This window comes from Platichthys flesus, chromosome 19 (assembly GCF_949316205.1).
Source record: "Platichthys flesus chromosome 19, fPlaFle2.1, whole genome shotgun sequence".
NCBI classification, from domain to species: Eukaryota; Metazoa; Chordata; class Actinopteri; order Pleuronectiformes; family Pleuronectidae; genus Platichthys; species Platichthys flesus.
Genome location: NC_084963.1, coordinates 4,966,159 through 4,986,132, shown reverse-complemented (window position 1 = coordinate 4,986,132; position 19,974 = coordinate 4,966,159). Strand labels below are relative to the sequence as shown.

At 42.8% G+C, this 19,974-nt stretch overlaps 4 protein-coding genes across 4 annotated transcripts; 1 reads left to right on the top strand and 3 right to left on the bottom strand.

Annotated features, from left to right (window-relative positions):
- The first annotated feature begins 10,409 nt into the window (after nucleotides 1-10,409).
- On the top strand, nucleotides 10,410-11,308 carry LOC133975033 (heat shock protein 30-like). Its single transcript, XM_062412884.1, has one exon. The coding sequence runs from the start codon at nucleotides 10,486-10,488 to the stop codon at nucleotides 11,134-11,136; it is 651 nt and encodes a 216-aa protein (XP_062268868.1). The 5' UTR covers nucleotides 10,410-10,485; the 3' UTR covers nucleotides 11,137-11,308.
- Nucleotides 11,309-12,451: 1,143 nt separating this feature from the next.
- On the bottom strand, nucleotides 12,452-13,273 carry LOC133975095 (heat shock protein 30-like). The gene has a single exon (XM_062412977.1). It carries the CDS (start codon nucleotides 13,224-13,226, stop codon nucleotides 12,594-12,596), a length of 633 nt encoding a protein of 210 aa, XP_062268961.1. The 5' UTR covers nucleotides 13,227-13,273; the 3' UTR covers nucleotides 12,452-12,593.
- Nucleotides 13,274-15,526: 2,253 nt separating this feature from the next.
- LOC133975073 (heat shock protein 30-like) lies at nucleotides 15,527-16,419 on the bottom strand. The gene has a single exon (XM_062412950.1). The coding sequence runs from the start codon at nucleotides 16,347-16,349 to the stop codon at nucleotides 15,699-15,701; it is 651 nt and encodes a 216-aa protein (XP_062268934.1). The 5' UTR covers nucleotides 16,350-16,419; the 3' UTR covers nucleotides 15,527-15,698.
- Nucleotides 16,420-18,084: 1,665 nt separating this feature from the next.
- On the bottom strand, nucleotides 18,085-19,596 carry si:dkey-175m17.6 (N-acetyllactosaminide beta-1,3-N-acetylglucosaminyltransferase 2). Its single transcript, XM_062413204.1, has one exon. It carries the CDS (start codon nucleotides 19,594-19,596, stop codon nucleotides 18,262-18,264), a length of 1,335 nt encoding a protein of 444 aa, XP_062269188.1. The 3' UTR covers nucleotides 18,085-18,261.
- Nucleotides 19,597-19,974: the final 378 nt, after the last annotated feature.

The following is a 19,974-nucleotide window of genomic DNA, read 5'->3' as shown; positions in this document are numbered from 1 at the left end:
TCTCATCTGATAATTATTTTGACATTACCCACTGAGAGCTGGAAGGGAATTATGCTCCACAGCGTCTGCTTGCCATACATTCTCCATAATCAGCCCCCGCCGTGCATGGGTAGGTTTTTTCCCCGCGACGACACAAATGTGTGTGCGTCTAACATGTTACAAATGGACCACGACTCACTTTGTATTTGTGCTCTAGGAGAAGATGCATGATTGAATTTAACTAATCGTGTCGCGGCGATCTGCACTAGAACCGATCAAATCCTAACAAAGCACAGTCTTTATTATTTGTTCAGTGGATTTTCTTAACGGGTCGCTTTGACAGCAAAATGAATTGAGCTAATAGCCTGAAATTAGCCTAGCACAATTGTTTCGTAATGTAATGTGCTCATAACGTAATGAGTGTTGTCACTTATCAATGTAGCCTATTATTGTGTAGTAAGTGAGGCAGCTCGGCAACAAAAGAGCCACAGTGGAGCGGCAGTGCAGAAACACTGGATGCACAAAAGCACTAAAACCACATAATATGGTGGAAGAACCTTGTAGCTAACTGGGTTTCTACTTGTTTCAGACACTGAAGCAAAGCAGCAGCAGCTCAAACTGGGAATTACAAGAGAAGCAGCTGGAACAGATGTTTCTCACAGTTTGATCAAGTCACAAAATATGTGGTTTGTGGAATTTGCGGGTAGATGACAAATGTGATGTGATGGTAAGATCTCTTGGTCCCAGAAAGTGTTGGTGCAGAAGGTGATTAGTGGAAGAAAATGTCAACTCAGGATAGAGTAGAATAAATCTATACTTTTTACACTAAAACATAAAAGAATACAAAAATCCGAAGCCCCTTTTTTGCCTTTTGTCGAACATGACGTGAATATTTCTCGGCTTCCCTCAGATATTTATATACTGGAGCTAATGGCTGCAAGTAGAGTGTGATGGTGTCTGTGAGGAACAGCCCATTTGTCTTAATATTCACTGAGCTCTGCACAGACAAACTAATGACCGCAATGCATCACCTGGATATTATATTTCAATAATAAACTGTGTGTGTGTGTGTCTACCATTTGAGTGTGTCAGCCGCACACATCACAATGCATCATATATGTGTAATGAAGTGACTCCCATTTAAAACCCGTCTTCTGGGATTTTCCTGCCCATGCACTGAATTTGAATTGTGGTTCCACGTTCACCGGCCACAATTCAAATTCAGATCTGAGTTCCGACTTCGTTTTATTCTCCACAAAGTCAACTGTGACTTTGTCTGTATTTAAGGGAAGGTTCAACCGTATCAAGAGAAACATGGCCCCCAGAAGAAGCTTCTCATGAGGGCACTTACAGTATCTGTCATTTTGGAATATAGGCCACTTTCATACCTGCTTTATTAAGTCTGGACCCTCTGACTTCTCAGCTAAGTTCAAACAATTGAACTTTATTTAAAAAAGCTAGTGAATGTAATATATACATAGATGCAGCTCATGCAGGTTGTGACAACAGGAAGTGATGTTATAGAAAAGTATTTTTCGTGCTCCCTAAGTAACGATGTGAAAACAAAACTCAACCGATCGAATGACATCAATTTAACTCTGATTTAATTGTTAATACTTTCTATCCAATAAATGTAAACTGTTATTACAAACTCTGTGGATAATCCTGAGTGACAGGAACACATGCAAATTCATTCACCTCCATTATTTTGGGATGGCAGCAGAGATCTCAGGGATAAAAAGCAATGTCCTTAAATACTTAATAAAATCCTTGTGTCACCTCGAGGAGACAATTTATCTTATTGTCACATTAGGGCTTCACCTTTCTTATCCAATCATGTGACTCGATTCTGGGCTCGAGTTTTCCTATCGTCCAATGATGATCTTAATTGAATATTATCTCAACTATGGGACCCACTTTATTTAAGATGTAACACACTTAGACAAATGTGAAATAAAACACTTCATGTGAAAAGAAACTGCACTTTGCCATTTTACACCTAAATATTTTGTTCTTAGACACCATTTTACCAAATAATAATAATTAGAAAGCTCTTATTCACAAGTTTCGGCTAATTTGTGTATTTCTTGGTTGAAATATGGAAACGTTAACAGTTTTACAGATATTCTACATATAAAGAGATTTATTGATTATTTTCTTTAAATGCCTCAGGTGACAAAGCATCAATTTTTTCGCAAATGCACATAAATCTCAGAGGGATTATTTCTGCGTGTGACCTTCGCTCCTCCGGCTGTGCTCAGTGCAGTGTGTAATAAGTCATTATTAAGACATGTTTCCAAAACCACTATTGATTCTATCCCTCAGCGAGCGAGTGGCTGCTGAGGGGGCCACACAGACTCAAGCACGAGGGAAGTTCCAATCGGGACCGTCCCTGCAGATCATCAGACGCTCGATGATGAATCACTTCACTCTGCTTTGATCAGTCCCCCCCCCCCCCCCGGAAGCGGTATTCCCTTGCAGGTATTCTCGTCTTATTTTCGTAGTCTCCTCCGGCAGCAAAGAAAATCAATGAATGCTCAAATCACACTGAGAGGATGAATTAGTGTGAATGGATGATGCACGAGGTGAAGACGACGTCTCAACAGACGTGATGTCTTCTCTGTGTTGGTTTGACGTCTGCCTGACGAAGATGAAAGACAGATTCTCGGCTGCTTGTTCTAGTTTTCGTGCAGCGGTTGATTCTGTGGCTGCATTTTACTGCAGTCAGATTTTTTTATGTGGTTATTAAATAAGTATGTGTGTGTGTGTGTGTGCGTACATGTGTGTGCATGTATGCGTGAACCTATTTAGCTCAGTGTCAGATCGTCTGCGTGTGTTGTAATACATGCAAGTCCATTAATGCTTGTGAATGAAGCGGAATTTGGAAAAGGACACACATGCACACACACACTCGCACACACACTCACACACTCAGAGCACTGTATGTCTCTGATAGCTTCTATTATCTAGGTCTCCCTCCTGGCTGCACATCAAACATGGATGAGCTCCAACCATAAAAGGCTCCATTTTCCTTTGATTTATACAAGGAATAAAATTTGGAAAGGTGAAAAGTCCAAACCATGCATATTTTATCAGCTTGCTGACACCAAAGGCAAGACAGAACAAATTTCAACATGGTGCAAAACTTAAAATAGACCATGATAGGGCCAGAGAAAAACAGAAGCGGCAATACTGAACCTCCTGACCTCAGCTCCTCGGCCAGAAGCCCTCTAACGCTGTCTGGGGAAGAAACGGGTCAAAAGTGAATGTTTGACTTCTTTGAATTGTCTCTCAGATAAACTTTAATTTCTTTGGGCTATTTAGACAGGGGAGGAAATGAAATGAAATTAAAGTCTAGACAGCAAATTCAAACATGGTGTTTTAAAAATGTTTCTTGCCGCTGCAGAGATGGAGCGAACTGATCCTGGTTCAGGATCAATACATCTGTCCTCGGGGCCCAGTTTGCCTTATTCCCTTTTAAAAAGACAGTGGTGATTACAGATCAGTGCTCCGGCAATGAGATCCACTATGTATGTGTCCCCATAGTGTTTCTGCTAATGGTTTCTATGGCGGGGAGGGTGGGGGCTGGGTGGTATGTATGGGCAGGCGTCTTATTACCACGGGTGGGTGGGAGCTATAATGAGTTTCCGCAGCTAATCAGGCTAAAGAGACCTTTCTACGGATCCGAGGGTTTGACAATGACGCGAAATTGGAAATACTAATATTTTAATGTCATTATCATATGAAATCCACAAATATTTTCTCTGTGCCATCAAATCTATTCTCGTAAACACTTTGTTTAATATGACACCGTGCTTTTGATAACAGTCAGGGGCCGTGACATCCCTCTGGTGCCTCTCGCATCACATCCATCTCTCTTTTATTTTTCTTATCACATCCCGAACCTCTCCATCTGTGTCATCCCTCCATCCCTCCACTTCTTTCCATAAATCGCTCTATACGTAACATCCCCTCCCCTCCTCCCCTCCTCCCCTCCCTCGCCCTCATCCTTCCCTTCCTGTCTCCTCTTCTTCCCCATTTTCTTCCCCTTCATCTTTTCCTTTTCCCCCCCTCTCCATCCATCCGTCCTGTCTGAATAATGCAGCGGTCGCACTCGCAGCTGCAGCGCCATTGTTCCCCCCCCCCACTTCAATGTTAATGATGTGTCCTTGTCACAATTATCGGGTCACCATCATCCATCACGGCTGATCATTGTCGTTCATGATACGCAGACAAACAACGCACATTACGGGGGAACAAAGGAACACAACACGTGGAGAACAAAGGCGCTCGCGGCTGCACCGCAGGAACATGTTGCTCGTCTTAGATGAAAAGATGCGAAGGCAAACAGAGCTTCTCATTTCCTCACTGAAACAGACGCCACATGCAAAATGTACAGATGTAGAGGGTAAATAAATATGTTTGTGTGTTCGGGGATGTGTGTTCGTTGAATTGTGGGAAACAAAGTACACAGAGTCGAACTCCGACACTGAGCTCGGGAAAGGAGAGCAAATATAGAGCAACACCAGAAGTATTAAAGGGTCAGTTTATACAGATCAACACAGGTAAAGCATCATTTACCACTTTCCAAAGTTAGAAAGTAAATGTCAGAGTCAGATATTTTCAGGAACTTTTCCTGCCTGTCCAGAAACTAACTTCCCAGAGTTCATGAGCGATGTAGACATTATTCTATGTTGTGATATTTTTACTTATTTATCAGTGAAACCTCTGTTTGTGCTACATATTATTATTTAAAATCTCCTACCTAATAAACTTTTACGGTGAGAAAGTACTAAAGTTGGTGGCAGCAGGATTTCTGGGATGGATATTTCAAAACATCAGGAGGGCCCCCCCCTACTGTGAACTATAGTCCCTGTCTGACATTTCTGTTGAGTGTCTGAGTTCTGAGTGTGGAAATGTATGAACTGAGCCGTGTCTGCCCCAGTGAAACTATAACCTCTGTGTCATGTACATCATACTCTCTGCAAACTGTCCCACAATGCATCGCTCTACATTTTCCAAACAGTTGCAAAACCTCATTCCATCAACAGAACTCAACAGCCGTGGTGATGACGCAAGAATGATGATGAAAAGCAAGGTTTCTGTCCAAAAAGAAATAACAATAAATAACCACTGTCGTTGAATTTTGTTTCCATCAATCAGCAGCAGTAAAACTCAGCTTTGTTATCATCCCGGGTTTGTGTCACCGTTTGATTTGTAGCGAAAGTCGTTTTTATTTTTAAGACGTGTTCCTCTCTTTTTCGAGTTGATCGCCTTTCTGTGCATGGGCTTAGCTTCAGATTTGTGGATTTAGAGAACAGAGGCGGCTCGTGACGGAGGACGGATTATTTGATTGATTTTCATCAAACAAACAGTCTTTAGTGGAGGACTCAGCGTTTGGATTTGGACGGCCACTGATGTTGAGTTTTTGTGGGGGGGCGGCTGACGGATGGCGGGCGAGTGTGGATTAGGTTAAACGGGCCCATTAAAACATGAAAGGTTGTTGATAGCCGATGTGGGAGTATCACACGTCTCCTCTTAGAGACCAGCGGCTTTAGAGTAGAGTGTGTGTGTTTGTATGTGTGTGTGTGTGTGTGTGTGAGAGTGTGTGTGTGCGCACGTGTGTTCATACATGCTGCAAGTGAATCAATAGTGATGAGAGTAGGCTGGTATCTATAACCTATTTAATTATCCTCCATCAAACAAACATGATAGCACCTTGACATCATTGAGACCACAGTACCACACACACACACACGCACACGCACACACACACACACACACACACACGCACGCCCACACACACACCAACAGAAATAAAGGAGACTCAAGGTCACCAAAGCTGATAAAAACCAAATGCTTTCGCAGAAGACCCTCAAGAGCGGATTCTTCTCGAATACATTCTTTCCAGACATGAACTTCATGAAAATGGAAAATGTCTTTTCATGTCAACAAAAGAGCATCCAGGCGAACGATGGCGTTTCAGTAGAAGACACGAGAGGGAGGACATGACGTGTAAATCACGTGTTTCTGTTTACAGCACATCAGGCGTTGACCCTTATCTTCTCGTCTTTTCAAGGTGACGTCTATGAGATATTTATGTTCTTTTTGTCAGAAGCGTGTTAGAAGGGTCATTGAAATGCTGGTTGGTTTGAATCTTTAGGGAGTTTTCTACGTTACCTTCTCACAAGGGCTCACACAGACATTTCACCAAAGAGCTGGCTGGGAGAAAAGTTCCAGAAAACATCCAGTGCAAGCGACTTGGACCTTTGTGCTCTGGATAAGACACCAAAACTTGATCCCTCTCATTTCTTTCCCTCTCAAGTGTCAGTTTTAAAAGATTTGTATAAGCTCACGCTGCCGATGAGCTTTTAGTTTGTTTTTAGCAGTTGTCGTCAGCAGCGAACATCTGACCCGGAGCGATTAACACAATGGTGAGTTGTCGAAGCGAAACAAGGCGTGTGGGTGCTGCAGCTGTGAGGCAACATGGCCACAGTGTGACAGACAGCTGGGAGACGTCTGATTAGACCAGAGCTTCCTGTCCTCTCTCTCTCTGTCTCGCTTGTTCTGTCACAATTACATAACAGGCGATCTGCAATTTATAAAGAATCTGTATGTGTTGTGTATGTGTGTGTACTGAGAGCATGTTTGTGTATCGTATGACCCAGTGTGTGTCTGTGTGTGTGTTTGTGTGTGGCCTAGAAACGTCTGACAGTCTCTCATGGCTTCATTAGGGCATAAACCCAGAGCTCAGAATCTATAACCTTCCAATTATCACTCTGTTCCCCCCTGTTGCGACGTTGTGTGTGTCCTTTTTGTGTCACTGTTTTCTGTTTTAAATACAGTTTTCTCACAGCGAGACTCTTCTTCTCTTTGTGTATCTCGTTCTTTTGGTCTTATTTCATTTTCTCTCTCCCCCCCCCTTGCAGCGTCTCCTATAGATTTGCGAGTGGGGAGGGGCGGCTGGTTGTGTAAGTGTTTTTCCCCCACGACTCTGGATTCAAACATCTTTCTTTTCCCCACTGATGTCCTTGATGTTCCTCTGCACAGACACACAGCCGCCTCTTGGATTATTCAGGGATGCTATGTTTATTTGGAAGTTTACTGTAAAGCTGAACCTCCGGAATATTGTTTGTGTCAGAAGAACAGGAAATTGTCCAGAACCTTCAGCTCGACTCAGACGCTGGCAGCTTGTTGTCTCGTCCTGTATTCTCACATCGGCTCCTTCCAGCATTTCACCAGGGAGCAAGCCGGGAAAGTTCCAGAAAATGTGAAAAGCAACAGACTGGGACCTTCTCACTTGCAGAACCTCAGGAACATTTAATGTCAACTTGTTCTCCTCCTCATCTCCTCCATTTGTGGACTTCCTGTGGAGCAGCGTCCCACTGGATGAGAGTCCTAACTCCTGCACTCGCTCGAGTACTGCACCACTTTCCTGTTTCTGGTAAATCGGCAACATCTGATGCCGTCAAGCTTCTTGGACAGTCTCATCTTTGTCACCAGTTTGAGTTTCCCTTGGGCAGTGACAGAAGTGAGCATGTGCAAAGGGCCCTGGGAGTTTCCGAGTTGTTTGAATGTTGAACTTGATCGACAAACACATTTCACCCAAACAGCATCTGGCCCCTCCTGTTAGCAGCTGCAAGGGAATGTGCTCTCACAACTGTCCAGTATCGAAAAATGAACTGAGGACCAGCACGACCACAGAATATGAACTCATTCATTTGATGACCAGAAGAAAGCCGTGACTGTTTGGTCGTATGTGGCTTTTTACTAAACCCCCAAAAACGTACTATACTATTTCCTAATATTTACTTATTTTACTGACTTTTTTATTTATTACAGAACAAGATATATCAGGTGACTAATAGAAGACCGGGTCTTGTGAACTTGAACTTGGTGGAGGTGAACACTCTACTGCACGTCCTCTGAGCATCACAGATCTATCCCACTGTAGATTAAACCAGGAGACGTCCATCACACACCTCTCTTTATCAAGGCAGAAGATGAACTTCCACGACAGGAAGTCCACATCCCCTGAAAATACCTGCCTCCTCCTCCTCTTCCTCTTCTTTGCATCACTACAGTTGAGATAAGGACGTCGGCACAGGAGAGTTATCAGTCCCAGAGCCACTGCAGCATTTCACCACCTCTCTCCCTCGTCCTTCACTTCTTCTCCCCTCCTCTCTCTGCCGAGTCCCGCCTCATCACCTCTCTTTCCCTCTTCCCCACTCCTCCTGCGTTCTCTCATCTTTCTCTCTCCCCCCCCCTCCTGCTGTATCCTCTCCTCCCCCCCGCCTCCCCACATGTCTGTCTGTGCGAAACTGGAGCAACGTCTTAATCGAGGCTCAGAGACGTGACGGGAATGTCTGAGCAACCCCCGGCTCTGCAGTACACACACACACACACACACACACACACACACACACACACACACACACACACACACACACACACACACACAGCAACAGACACATTCTGCTTGGCAGCCAATTAACAACCTGCAATCCAGCGCCAAAGGAATAACTGCATGTTGATGAGCTGGAGGCAGTGTGTGAGTGTGTGTGTGTTTGTCTGTTTTTGTGTGTGTCTGTTGTGTTGTGTCATGTGTGTGTGTGTGAGATGAGCTGGTGGCCGTCAGAACCACTTACACAGATAGAAGGATATCTCTTTTATGTGTTCTGGGGAAAGAGGGGGATTATGCTGCATTAAAAAGCATCTCCAGCGGGGACTAACTAAGACAGGAACAAGGAAGTGTGAGTTTGTGGATGTCATTTGTGTGTGTGCGTCAATAAATGTGTGTGTTTGTGCACACATGCAGCATCAGGAGAACAGTGCAGATGATTTACATGGAGCTGAGCCTTGCTTTCTCCTCCTCATCCTCCTCCTCCTCATCCTTCCTCTATTTCCGCTACCTTTCGTTCTCCTCCTCCTCCTCACTTCCATCCTGCCTTCACTTCGGGGAGTTCATCCAAAGGTGAATCCATGACTAAAAAAAAACAAAAAATCCCTCCCTCCCCAAAATAAAAACTCATGCATTCTCTTTATGTGTCAAAAACATTGACACCAGCCTTGGCACCATCCCCGAGCAGCGAGCGCTGTGTTTGCCAGTCCAGGTTTCATCATCCATCTTTCCCTTTTTTTCATGAGAGATGGAATATGTTGAAAAGAAGACTGTGGGTTGAAATCCTGCCTTCTGTGTTGTTCTTGCCCTACTTCTCTGCACAGCTCACAGTTCCAGGTCTCTCCTTTGCACTCTCTGGGTAAATAAATACAAAAAACAGGCGGATGAGAGGTTTAAACGATGTGAATATAATGATATTTGCCACGACGGCACATTTATTACTAAAACATGGACGACCAAGGAGTCGTTTATGAAACATTAACGACTGATATTTTATTTCTTACTTGATTTTGCCCCAGTGCTTTCAGAGGCAGTCTCTCGTTCCACAGAGGAGATCTAATCACTGATGTAGTGATGATGTATTATAGCTCTAATAAGGTTGTGTTACTTTAGAATGAAAACTAACAATCTATAAAAATGTCACGGAAAATATCAATATGATTAAAAATTAATTAATCAATTAAAAAATTGCTATTAATTGGAAACTGAGAATAACTGAAAATGTCAATGATCACTGAGTTTCTTATTTCATGTGCGTTAGTGTATTCATATTCTTTTTATGAACTAGGACGACAACTAGTGGTGAAGATAGCAAATGAGTTAATGCCGTTTTGAACCGGTAAGATTAAGGGTTAGGAATTGCTGCCACCTGCTGGAAAGGTATGTATATTAGAAAAGGGAAGAGACGAGCTCTGTTTATAAAAAACACAAATGCGTCATAATGAGATGTTAAATAACATGTTTCATCCCTCAGATGTCATTCAAATCAGAAAACTTCACCTTTCCTTAAAGTCTTTTTAAAATTCAAACTTCAAGGAGCAGTTTGTTTTATCCTGAGAAAGAATCAAAACCAAATTTAATAAAAAGTCAAAGATTTATTATAGAAGTTGGGTCAACTGCATTCATCTCATTGTTTAAACAAGATTGTGTCAGAAAAGAAACTTCCTGAAAAAACAGGAAAGATCCAGTGATGTCAGCAGTTCTGACAAAACAACCACTTCTAGTTCTCTGAATACTTTTACTAGTTATTATCACTTCAAGTGTTTCCTTCCTGTACTTTCTAACATCTGATAAAATGTTTATTTAATTCTGGGTGAAGTCTCATTTTATTATAGTGACAATAGTTTGAGTGACATCTAGTGTTGAAGTGTTGCAAATGTAGGAGTTCTTCATGATCGTTCAGGAAAGATCCAGTGACGTCACCAGTCCTGCCTAACAGCCCCTCCCAGTGGAGAGCTGTGGTAACGACTGGAAAGTTCCTGAAGCCTCTGGAGCTCCTGCAGTCAGAGAATAAAAGCTGAGCCCGTCCCACAGCTGAGACACAAAGCAACACCAGCAGCAAAGAAGAGACTCACAACAAGACGACTCCACACTGAACTGTGAAGATGCTGTGCTCTCATGGACTCCACTCTGCCCTCAGTCCCTCCATCAACCTCTACTGGCCTGTACGCAGCCTGCGGCCGGAGGTCAGACCTCTGCTCCAGCAGCAGGATCGACTGCAGAGGGACCTACACCAGCTGTGCAGCAGTCTGCAGCTGATGGACACACTTCAACACCACATCCTGGAGGAGAAGGAGCATCTCCAAACCAGTGAGGCCCAGCAGCCGGTCTCCTTCCAGCAGCCGGTCTCCTTCCAGCTGCAGAAAGACGGAGAGACCTTTGCCCTGACCCTGGACACTGAAGGCTTCTCCCCAGAGGAGCTGAGTGTCAGGCAGGTGGGCAGGAAGCTGAGAGTCAGCGGGAGGACGGAGAAGAAGCAGGAGGACGGGAAAGGCTCCTACTCCTACAAGCTCCAGGAGTTCAGACAGGAGCTGGATCTGCCTGAAGGGCTGAAGCCTGAAGCCGTCACCTGCTGCCTGGCTCCAGACGGGAAGCTGCACATCCAGGCAGCCAGAGCTCCACCTGCTGAGGAGGCCGAGAGAGAGCTGACGATCCAGAGGAGCACGGAGGAGCAACCACAGCAGAGTGTGTGTTCACACACAGAAGAGAGGGAGACAGACGACAGCACACAGGAGCAGGCTCCACACAAGGACTGATCTCAATGCTGCTGTGAACATGTGCTTCTAGAAAAGAGTTTAATGATGATTCTGTTTTTCAAAGTGTAATCAACAAATACACTGGAACTATGTAAAGTCTGTTTTATAATGAATAATGATTCATGTTTGTGTTTGTAAATAATCCTGATTAAATAAATATATCCAAACTTCATTTTCATTTCATCGGCGTATTATTCAATTGTTGTTTTTATTTAGGAAAATCTTATAAAGAACAAAACGGAAAAACAGGAAGGACACTTGTTCATGGTTAAAATATCCACAAAATACAACTGACACAGCTGATGCTTCAGTTTTTTAATTGGAAGCTTAATCAATCAATGCACCATATATTAAACAATCTCTCTTTTTCATTTAATATTTTTCTGGTATTTCATAAAATGTTACATTTTAAATATCTTGTTAGGGGTAAAAAAAAATGAACTTGAGTGTAACAAAATCTTCCTCTAATAAAGGTTTGACCAAATATTAACTGAACTTAAATCATTAACACTGACAGTTACTCTATAATACTCTATGCTCTATATCTTACTTTTATGATCGATTGGATCATGAGATTGATAAGTTCCTGATGAAGGTGGTTTTAAAATCAGCCGAGAAGTTATTCAATTAATATCTGTTTTCATTCAAATGAAGGCAACATGTGATTCATCATTTCTGTCACAGTGACAAAGAAGAAAAGAGGGCTTACTGAAATCAATATGTATGACAACGAAATTAATTTGCAAAGAGTATTTCAACAATAGCTGGATATCATGTTTGATGATGGTAAAACTCATCTCTGTTAGTATTCACAGTTTCATAAGTTCCTCAGTAAAGATGAACAGTAACTATTTAATAACATGAGGTTATGATATGATTTCCTATGATGAGAATCAAACTTTTCACAAAGAATTTGTGAAATCAATACTGAGTCATTTTTTATGATTTTAGTTTAGATTAAAGACATTTTTCTATCCTCATTTAACTGAGGGACTTATGTGATTCTTACAAATGGTTGGTTGTTTCATTCTTTTTACAAACAATGCAATCAATGTGATTGATCCTATAAATAATCAATCAGTATATAGATGTATACCATTGAAATTAGGGCTATATACTGATTTCTGACTAATTATTGTTGGATCACACAGCAATAATTTCTGTTTTTAACGTTCAGTTGTCTGAATTTCCCACGGGATTAATAAAGTATCCATCTATCTATCTTTGTAAGATTTACCTGCACATACTTTGACAATTAAATAATACACTAAAGAAATAATAATGTTTTTGTAATATATTGATTTATTTTTGATTATTCATACACACAAACACAAACTCATTATTCATTTATATAAAAGACAGTTTATATATTTCCAGTGTATTGTTGTTGACACTTTGAAAAACAGAATCATCATTAAACTCTTTTCTAGAAGTTTATGTTCACAGCAGCATTGAGATCAGTCCTTGTGTTGAGCCTGGTCCTGTGTGCTGTCGTCTGTCTCCCTCTCTTCTGTGTGTGAACACACTCTCTGCTGTGGTTGCTCCTCCGTGCTCCTCTGGATCGTCAGCTCTCTCTCGGCCTCCTCAGCAGGTGGAGCTCTGGCTGCCTGGATGTGCAGCTTCCCGTCTGGAGCCAGGCAGCAGGTGACGGCTTCAGGCTTCAGCCCTTCAGGCAGATCCAGCTCCTGTCTGAACTCCTGGAGCCTGTAGGAGTAGGAGCCTTTCCCGTCCTCCTGCTTCTTCTCCGTCCTCCCGCTGACTCTCAGCTTCCTGCCCACCTGCCTGACACTCAGCTCCTCTGGGGAGAAGCCTTCAGTGTCCAGGGTCAGGGCAAAGGTCTCTCCGTCTTTCTGCAGCTGGAAGGAGACCGGCTGCTGGGCCTCACTGGTTTGGAGATGCTCCTTCTCCTCCAGGATGTGGTGTTGAAGTGTGTCCATCAGCTGCAGACTGCTGACCAGCTGGTGTAGGTCCCTCTGCAGTCGATCCTGCTGCTGGAGCAGAGGTCTGACCTCCGGCCGCAGGCTGTGTACAGGCCAGTAGCAGCTGATGGAGGGACTGAGGGCAGAGTGGAGTCCATGAGAGCACAGCATCTTCACAGTTTAGTGTGGAGTCGTCTTGTTGTGAGTCTCTTCTTTGCTGCTGGTGTTGCTTTGTGTCTCAGCTGTGGGACGGGCTCAGCTTTTATTCTCTGACTGCAGGAGCTCCAGTGGCTTCAGGAACTTTCCGGTCGTTACCACAGCTCTCCCCTGGGAGGGGCTGTTAGTCAGGACTGGTGACGTCACTGGATCGTTCCTGAATCGTCAGGAAGCCTCCTGCATTTACAAGACTTCAACACTAGATGTCACTAAAGCTTGTGTCACAATATTAAAGTGTCACTTCACCTAGAATGAAATCAACATTTTATCAGATGTTAGAAACTACTGGAAGGAAGCACTCGAATTAAAAGAAGCAAATGACTGTAGCCACTACAGTAATAATATAACTAAAAGCTTTATCATCTAGGTATATTTAATTACCACATATTAAATTGAACTTACTTTGCATCAATACCTTCTTCCTCATCCAAGTTCAGCAGCTCTGAGATCGTTCTCAGGTTCACAGGATTTACTCTCCTCCAACCACATTACTCTGAAACCACTGTCTGCCCATTAGGACTGAAATCAATGACGGAGACCAGACAGGGAAGAGGAAACAATTTCTACTGAGGCTGAGACATAACATCCCCTAAAATTTAAGAAATCTTTTTTGATCTATAATTTGCTCATAGGAAAACTGCTCAGTGTGGACACAGTGACTCTCCCTCTCTTATCCGTCTATTCCCTTTGTTGTTTTTATCTCAAGTTTCATTCTCTAGGGGATTGTCACCTCCAGGGAGAGAGGATTCCCATCTCCTGCTCGTCGTCCTCCAACATGTTCCCTCTTTTGTTTTCATGTCTCATTAAGGCAAAGATTCATTTACTTAAAACATTTAAACACATACGTTTTTCAAGGTTTCGCTCATACAACTAAAGTTGTCTGTATTGTTTCTTTATTCTGTAGAAAGTCAGGATCCAAAACAGAGTTGAAAACATCACATCTTTCATATTTCATTTGAAAACCAACATGCAAATCAGAGCAATTACTGTGACCAACTCTTTTCAATGCAGGTGCATAGACACACATTTGCAGATTTTCATAATGATCCTAGTGACCTCATATTCTCCAAAGGTCAGACTCTAAATTCTCTGGGTTTTTCCAACTTTATTTTGAAATCTTTTCTGCCCTTTTAAAGAGTTAGTATGGTCAGTGGATAAATCAAAATATAATTTTATTATATGAATATAAATAAGACAAATAAATATTGACATTTTGTATGTTTTCAGTGACAAATGTTTATTTACCTTAGAAAATCTATAATTTTTAAAGCAATCCAGCCACAAAACAGCATTAAGTATAACTAGTATATTTATATACTGATTGATCATTTATAGGATCGATCACAAAAGACACACCCACATACCTAAACAGTTTATTTGTAAGAATCACATAATTGGCTCAGTTTAATGAGGATAGAAAAACTTCTTTATCTAAACTAAAATTATAAATGTTGACTCAGTATTGATTTCACAACATTCTTTGTGAAAAGTTTGATTTTCATGATATCATATTAGACGAAATCATAAAATAACCTCATGTTATTTAATAGTTTTTGTTCATCTTTACTGATGAATTTATGAAACTGTGAATATTAACAGAGATGAGTTTTACCATCATCAAACAAGAAATCAAGCTATTGTTGAAATAGTCTTTGCAAATTAATTTCATTGTCATACATATTGATTTCAGTGCGACCTCTTTTCTTCTTTGTCTCTGTGACAGAAATAATGAATCACATGTTGCCTTCATTTGAATGAAAACAGAAATTAATTGAATAACTTCTCGGCTGATTTCAAAACCACCTTCATCAGGAACTAATCAATCTTATGATCCAAGGGGTGGAATTTAAAATATGATCCATCTGCAGCGATCATGAAAGTAAGAATTAGAGCATAGAGTATTATAGAGTAACTGTCAGTGTTAATGATTTAAATTCACAGTTAATTTTTGGTCAAACCTTTATTAGAGGAAAAATTTTTTACTGTCAAGTTCATTTTTTTAACCTAACAAGACATTTAAAATGTAGCATTTTGTGAAATACCAGAAACATATTAAAATAAAAGAGAGATTGTTTAATTTATAGTGCATTCATTTATTGAGCTTCCAATTAAAAAACTGAATCATCAGCTGTGTCAGTTGTATTTTGTGGATATTTTAACCATGAACAAGTGTCTTTCCTGTTTTTCAATTTTGTTCTTTATAAGATTTACCTTAATAAAAACAACAATTGAATAATACACCAAAGAAATGATAATGAAGTTTGGATATGTTTATTTAATCAGGACTATTTACAAACACAAACATGCTCATTATTCATTTATAAAACAGACTTTATATATTTACAGTGTATTTGTTGATTACACTTTGAAAAACAGAATCATCATTAAACTCTTTTCTAGAAGCACATGTTCACAGCAGCATTGAGATCAGTCCTTGTGTGGAGCCTGCTCCTGTGTGCTGTCGTCTGTCTCCCTCTCTTCTGTGTGTGAACACACACTCTGCTGTGGTTGCTCCTCCGTGCTCCTCTGGATCGTCAGCTCTCTCTCGGCCTCCTCAGCAGGTGGAGCTCTGGCTGCCTGGATGTGCAGCTTCCCGTCTGGAGCCAGGCAGCAGGTGACGGCTTCAGGCTTCAGCCCTTCAGGCAGATCCAGCTCCTGTCTGAACTCCTGGAGCTTGTAGGAGTAGGAGCCTTTCCCGTCCTCCTGCTTCTTCTCCGTCCTCCCGCTGACTCTCAGCTTCCTGCCCACCTGCCTGACACTCAGCTCCTCTGGGGAGAAGCCTTCAGTGTCCAGGGTCAGGCCAAAGGTCTCTCCGTCTTTCTGCAGCTGGAAGGAGACCGGCTGCTGGAAGGAGACCGGCTGCTGGGCCTCGCTGGTTTGGAGATGCTCCTTCTCCTCCAGGATGTGGTGTTGAAGTGTGTCCATCAGCTGCAGACTGCTGCACAGCTGGTGTAGGTCCCTCTGCAGTCGATCCTGCTGCTGGAGCAGAGGTCTGACCTCCGGCCGCAGGCTGCGTACAGGCCAGTAGAGGCTGATGGAGGGACTGAGGGCAGAGTGGAGTCCATGAGAGCACAGCATCTTCACAGTTCAGTGTGGAGTCGTCTTGTTGTGAGTCTCTTCTTTGCTGCTGGTGTTGCTTTGTGTCTCAGCTGTGGGACGGGCTCAGCTTTTATTCTCTGACTGCAGGAGCTCCAGTGGCTTCAGGAACTTTCCGGTCGTTACCACAGCTCTCCACTGGGAGGGGCTGTTAGTCAGGACTGGTGACGTCACTGGATCGTTCCTGAATCGTCAGGAAGCCTCCTGCATTTACAAGACTTCAACACTAGATGTCACTAAAACTTGTGTCACAATATTAAAGTGTCACTTCACCTAGAATGAAATCAACATTTTATCAGATGTTAGAAACACATCTGGAAGGAAACACTCGAAATAAAAGAAGCAAATGAATTGAACTCACTTTGCATCAATACCTTCTTCCTCATCCGAGTTCAGCAGCTCAGAGATCGTTCTCAGGTTCACAGGATTTACTCTCCTCCAACCACATTACTCTGAAACCACTGTCTGCCCATTAGGACTGAAATCAATGACGGAGACCAGACAGGGAAGAGGAAACAATTTCTACTGAGGCTGAGACATAACATCCCCTAAAATTTAAGAAATCTCCTAAGGTTCTCATATGAGAACTGCTCAGTGTGAACACAGTGACTCTCTCTCCTTGATCCGTCTTGTTTTTATCTCAAGTTTCATTCTCTGGAGCATTCTCACCTCCAGGGAGAGAGGATTCCCATCTCCTGCTCGTCGTCCTCCAACATGTTCCCTCCTTTGTTTTCATGTAAAACTGTCTCATTAAGGCAAAGATGCATTTACTTAAAACATTTAAACACGTATGTTTTTCAAGGTTTCGCTCATACAACTAAAGTTGTCTGTATTGTTTCTTTATTCTGTAGAAAGTCAGGATCCAACACAGAGTTGAAAACATCACATCTTTCATATTTCATTTGAAAACCAACATGCAAATCAGAGCAATTACTGTGACCAGCTCTTTTTAATGCAGGTGCATATACACACAGCTGCGAATTTTCATAATGATCCTTGTGACCTCATATTCTCCAAAGGTCAGACTCTAAATTCTCTGGGTTTTTCCAGCTTTATTTAGAAATCTTTTCTGTCCTTTTAAAGAGATAGTATGGTCAGTGGATCAATCAAAATATAATTTTATTATATGACTATAATAAGACAAATAAATATTGATATTTTTTATGTTTTCAGATACAAATGTTTATTTACCTTAGAAAATCTATAATTTTTAAAGCAATCCAGCCACAAAACAACATTAAGCTCGGTTCATCTCTAAATATAACCCATTTCTCATAGTTTGAAGACAACTGTATAACATCATCAGTCAGTTCTTCTAATTATTTGTAATTCGTGACAGAGAAGAAAAAAAATTCAATCTTACTGGAATTTGTTGAGTTGTGTAAAATTTGGAAGCCCCTGTTTTTCCCAGAACAAAATAAAAGACATCAGCGTGTGACTTTTGCGTAAATCATTACAAAACTTACCAAAGGCTGCACAGGAAGGATCGGTTATATTTACTACAGTGCTGAGATTTAATCTTGTTTGCTGACTTAACATCTGTAAAACACAAATTAAATCATGTTCACCAGCGAACAGATCACAAAGACAATTACTGTATTTGTTAGGTATTCCATTAATATCGTCTTTATAGGGTCATGACATGAGAGTTTTAACCTGAAAGAGCACAAATACACAATCAGTATTGATTAAAAAACATCGGTGTAATGCCCTCAAAACAGATGTACCCTTGAGGTAGATCAGTCTAGGTGGGTAACTCTTAGACTACATGGGTCCATCAGTAGGCACAACCTGCTTGACAGGAAGCTGCAACCACAGTGTCCACGTGTTGTCAAGTGCGGTGACTGCATTTCATCCCGTCCTCAATGAATCCTATTTGGCAGGCAAATGAGCCTCAGCATTGACCGGGGAGATTCTGCAGCTGGTTCCACAGCGTCAGCATCTCCTTGGGACTGCGTCTGTGAACCAGCAGCACAGACCTGTACGCGCACGGGTTGCCCCTGTCCGATTCCGGGAGGTCAAATGTCAAAAAGCCCGGGTGGTGGGCGGGAGTGAGCCCGAGTCTGTGCAGGCACATTCCCAGGTAAACATCGTCTATGGGGAAGAGGCGCACCCTCTCCGACACCTCTTTCAGTCGCATTGCAAGGGAGCGAGAGTACACCACCCCGCCTCCGCCTGCGTACGGAGGGTACCCGCCTTTGTAGAAGCGTTCTGGTATGTAGTATTTAGTGGAGGGTTCACGGTTTGGCATCGCGTTGTAGATGACATCCCCCACGAACAAATCCAAGCCGCTGTCATTTGTATAGGCTCTCCACCGGTCGTGCTCCTCCCACTTTTGGTGCAGGTAGTCCAGCAGGGCGCCGGTCCGCACAAAGACATCGTCGTCGCCTTTGAACACGAACATGGCCTTGGGGCAGTGCCGCTGGAGCCAGTGCCAAAACAGAGAATCCTTCAGTGTCAGGTTGAAGAAGGTGTCTCTGAAATCCCACTGCAGGATGTCCCCATATTTTTGGTTCTCGAGATCCAGCAGGTTGGTCAGGTTTGGGTGGGGGCCTGTGCTCGAGTCCTGCCGTCCAAGCAGAAACACCGTGCGCACTAACCCGCCTCTCTTGTTCGAGTCCATCTTCACCCTGCCGCTGCGCCCCCACGTTTCTCGGATGGCCTGCCTGTTTTCAAAGTTCCCCACTTGGGATTTGACGGCCATGATGAGCATGGGGGAACCCAGACCAAAGCTGCTGTTGGTCTTCCTACATATACCAGGCTGATTAATAAGGAGGGGGTAGTCCCTGCAGTGCATGGACATGATAAAAGCCCTCATTTTTTCTGACAGGCTGTCTAAATTAGCACGAGGGACTGAGCACTTGTGCGAGAGGCAGTCGGAGAGGCACTCATCCTCAATTTCTGATAAAGCCGTCGCTCTCGGCTTCGCCCCGGTGGCGTTTCCTCGCAGCAGAGGATTGTGCTGACGATCCCAAACGTGCTGCAACTGGTTCCACAGAGCGCTGTCCTCCAGGCGGAGGTTCCAGAAGGGGCCGAGCGGGTGAGAGGCCAGAGTGGAGGAGTTGGCGGAAATGCCCGGGGCGACGTAGTGAAGGGTTATTTTCGGAGGAGCGTAGGTGATGGTGACGAATATGGTCACCATGACATAAATCAGGAGGTGGCCGGTCATCATGCAGGGCAGCAGGCACATGCACAGCAGTCTCCCGTTGCATTTGCAGCATCTGCCCATTGCCTGCGGTTAACGAATCACACACACACCTGCACACAGATAAGCAAATAACGCGTTAGGAGGTATAACTTTCAAAGAGCAGCATGTTTTTATCCTTATATTCTTTATTTCTTCTCTTTTGGAGTATTGCAATTCTCTCTTCACACGCCCGAGCCAACAGAGTCTACATAAATTACAGCTCTTCCAAAACGCAGCAGCCAGACTCCTGAACAAATCTGCTAAAAGAGCAAACTCCAATTTTGGCTTCTCTTCATTGGCTTCCGGAAAATTACTATTAAGATTATACTGCTGACTTAGACCCTTTCTGGACTTTCCAGCCAAGTAGATTTCAGATATTTTATTATATTATTATATGATATTCAACAGTCTTGGCTGACG

Coding starts and splice junctions, on each gene's coding strand:
- LOC133975033 (XM_062412884.1), top strand. CDS start 10,486: ATGCTGTGCTCTCATGGACTCCACTCTGCCCTCAGTCCCTCCATCAAC.
- LOC133975095 (XM_062412977.1), bottom strand. CDS start 13,226: ATGCTGTGCTCTCATGGACTCCACTCTGCCCTCAGTCCCTCCATCAGC.
- LOC133975073 (XM_062412950.1), bottom strand. CDS start 16,349: ATGCTGTGCTCTCATGGACTCCACTCTGCCCTCAGTCCCTCCATCAGC.
- si:dkey-175m17.6 (XM_062413204.1), bottom strand. CDS start 19,596: ATGGGCAGATGCTGCAAATGCAACGGGAGACTGCTGTGCATGTGCCTG.